This window comes from Geospiza fortis, unplaced genomic scaffold (assembly GCF_000277835.1).
Source record: "Geospiza fortis unplaced genomic scaffold, GeoFor_1.0 scaffold439, whole genome shotgun sequence".
In the NCBI taxonomy this organism is placed as follows: Eukaryota; Metazoa; Chordata; class Aves; order Passeriformes; family Thraupidae; genus Geospiza; species Geospiza fortis.
The window spans coordinates 27,213-29,506 of NW_005054618.1; the positions used below are offsets into that span (position 1 = coordinate 27,213).

At 56.7% G+C, this 2,294-nt stretch overlaps 1 protein-coding gene across 1 annotated transcript in view; it reads right to left on the minus strand.

Moving 5' to 3' along the window:
* The window catches only part of TXNIP (thioredoxin interacting protein), a 3,224-nt gene extending 1,013 nt beyond the window's left edge, over nucleotides 1-2,211 (minus strand). The window contains 6 exon segments of the mRNA XM_031064698.1: nucleotides 1-77; nucleotides 177-433; nucleotides 523-625; nucleotides 897-1,044; nucleotides 1,146-1,218; nucleotides 1,778-2,211. Of these exon segments, the coding sequence (XP_030920558.1) occupies nucleotides 1-77; nucleotides 177-433; nucleotides 523-625; nucleotides 897-1,044; nucleotides 1,146-1,218; nucleotides 1,778-2,027 (908 nt within the window). The 5' untranslated portion in view covers nucleotides 2,028-2,211.
* Nucleotides 2,212-2,294: the final 83 nt, after the last annotated feature.

Genomic DNA, 2,294 nt, shown 5'->3' on the forward strand with positions numbered 1-2,294 from the left:
CCGATGCCAGAGCGGCTCCCGATGACCAGAGGCAGCTCCAGGATGATTTTCTTGGAGCCTGGCACGCTGACATAAATCTGCAAAAATAAAAAATAAAAGCCAAAATTTAGAGGTCTGTAGGACAAAACCCCAGGATGAGAAAGATGCCCAAGATGAGGAGGAAGATGAAGGCTCACCTGCAGGAAATACTCCACTCTCAGGATGTTGCAGCCCAGGATGGAAGGTTTGAGCTTCCTCACACGGATGGTTTTGCCACGCCACGACTCGGAGGTGCCAGAGATGATGTGGTTGCCACGAACGCAGGAGAGTTTTTGGGAGAACACCTTGGTCTGCCCGTTGGCCAGGTAGGTGTGCTTGGCCACGATGGCTGCCTTGGGCACCACGATGCGCGAGCAGGTGTTCTCAAAGTCGGCGTTGATGCAGATCTCGTCACCTGCCAAGGCAATGACCCACTTGTTAAAGGTGTTGGGGGTTTCCTCGCTGGTTCCCCCACTCCAGCTCCCTGCTCCCAGCAATCCTCACCTTCACAGAAGCCCTTCCTGTCGATCTGGGCGCTGACAGACACGCGTCCGTCTGGGATGAACATGCACGACACTTTCTTCTCCTTTTTGGCTGCAACTGGAGACTGTGGGGAGAGGGAACAGTCAAACACCGGCCCCATCGTGTCCTTCCAACCCTTCCTTCCTCCTTTTTTTCCTTCCCCTTTTTGCAAACCAACCCTCAAACTCCCCTGGAGTACCCAACATGCCCCACCCAGTGTCAGTTTCTGGAATTATCCACAACTCCTTAATCCCACCCTTAATCCCACTCAGATCTGATTAAAGCCACCACTGGCTTGGGCTGACCCTCCCCAAGGGCTTTTCTCACCAACTTGGGGAGAGAAAAGGGGGGCTCACCAGCAATTCTGGGGTGTTCACATCCACAGGATCCATCACCTCGAAGCGTTTCTTGATCTGCTGAGTGGGGCAGGCCGGGCGCTCCAGCGACGCCTGCACCCAGTAATCCACAGAGCCATACTTGCCCTTGAACGTGGTGCCCAGCGGCCTGGAGACACACACGGGGTCACTCCAGAGCCAAAACAAACATTTTCCAGTTTAATTCCCGTTTAATTCCACCCCCAGTGGCAGCTGCTGCCTCATACTCACCCCTGGGGCAGCTCGAAGCCGAATTTGTACTCGTACTTGTTGCCGGGTCTCAGGATGACTGAGCCGTCCTCGTCTGGAGGAGGAAAAGGGGAGGGAAAACATCAGGGTGGTGATCCTGAGCTCCAAGGGTGTTGGCCAACACCTGTCCACACCCCGGGAACCCCGTGTTCTGTCCCTTCACCTCGCCAACACCCCGGGGCAGAACAGAGCGTCTCGGCGGCTCCACCCCAGCTCCAGTTTCCCCTTTATCTCCCAGCTCCAGCCCCAGGGTGTGATCCTGTTCCTGGCCCTGACCGTGCCACCAATGTTCCCAACCCCTGTGGAGTCAAAACACACCACAGCAGCTCCCCGGGCTCTGATTTTGTCCTTTAGCTCCCAAACTTCGACTTGGCTTGGCCAAGTTGTTAAGTTTTCCTAGATTTGGTCATTTTTTCCCCCAAGTTCCAGACACAGCATTAACGCTGTGCTGGTGATCAAGGGGCTCCACTGGGATTTAGGGGCGCTGCTCCCAAACCCCCTACCCCAATCCAGCCTCACCACACCCCTTCTGTGACCAACCCCTGAGCTCGGCTGGGTTTATAAACCAATATTTAAGGCCACCCTCGCCCCTTTTTCCAGCCCCATGGCCTCACCTGTGGGCTGCTCCTCGAGGGCCAGCACGTCCTCGAAGCGCAGGTACTCCATCTCCTGCCGGCACTGCGCCGGGCCCTTGGCCCAGGTCACCCTGGCCACGCCACACGCCAACACCTTGACGGCGGTGACACGGGTCACCTCGGCCACCTCCACCAGCACTCGCCCGGCCACCTTGTCCCCGCTGAAGTAAACCTTGTCGGGCTCGCTGAAGGCCACAGCGAAGTTCTTCACCTTCTTGAACATCACCATGGCTGGGGTAGGACGAGGATGAACGGTTTGATCAAGTAAAGGCTGCAGGGTTTTATCCCCGTAGGGCAACAAAAATCCGCCCGAAGCAAAAATAAAAAAAAAAAAAAAAAGAAAAAGCGAGCGAGGGCTTTGTTTAGAGAGACGCTGCGAAGTTCCCACAGGAGCTGCTGCCCCGGGACCTCAGCGCTCTGAGGGAGTCGCTGCTGTCTCTGCCTTTTATAGGCTCGGGGGCCCCGCCCACCCCCGCCCGCGCCTGTTGCTCCCGGG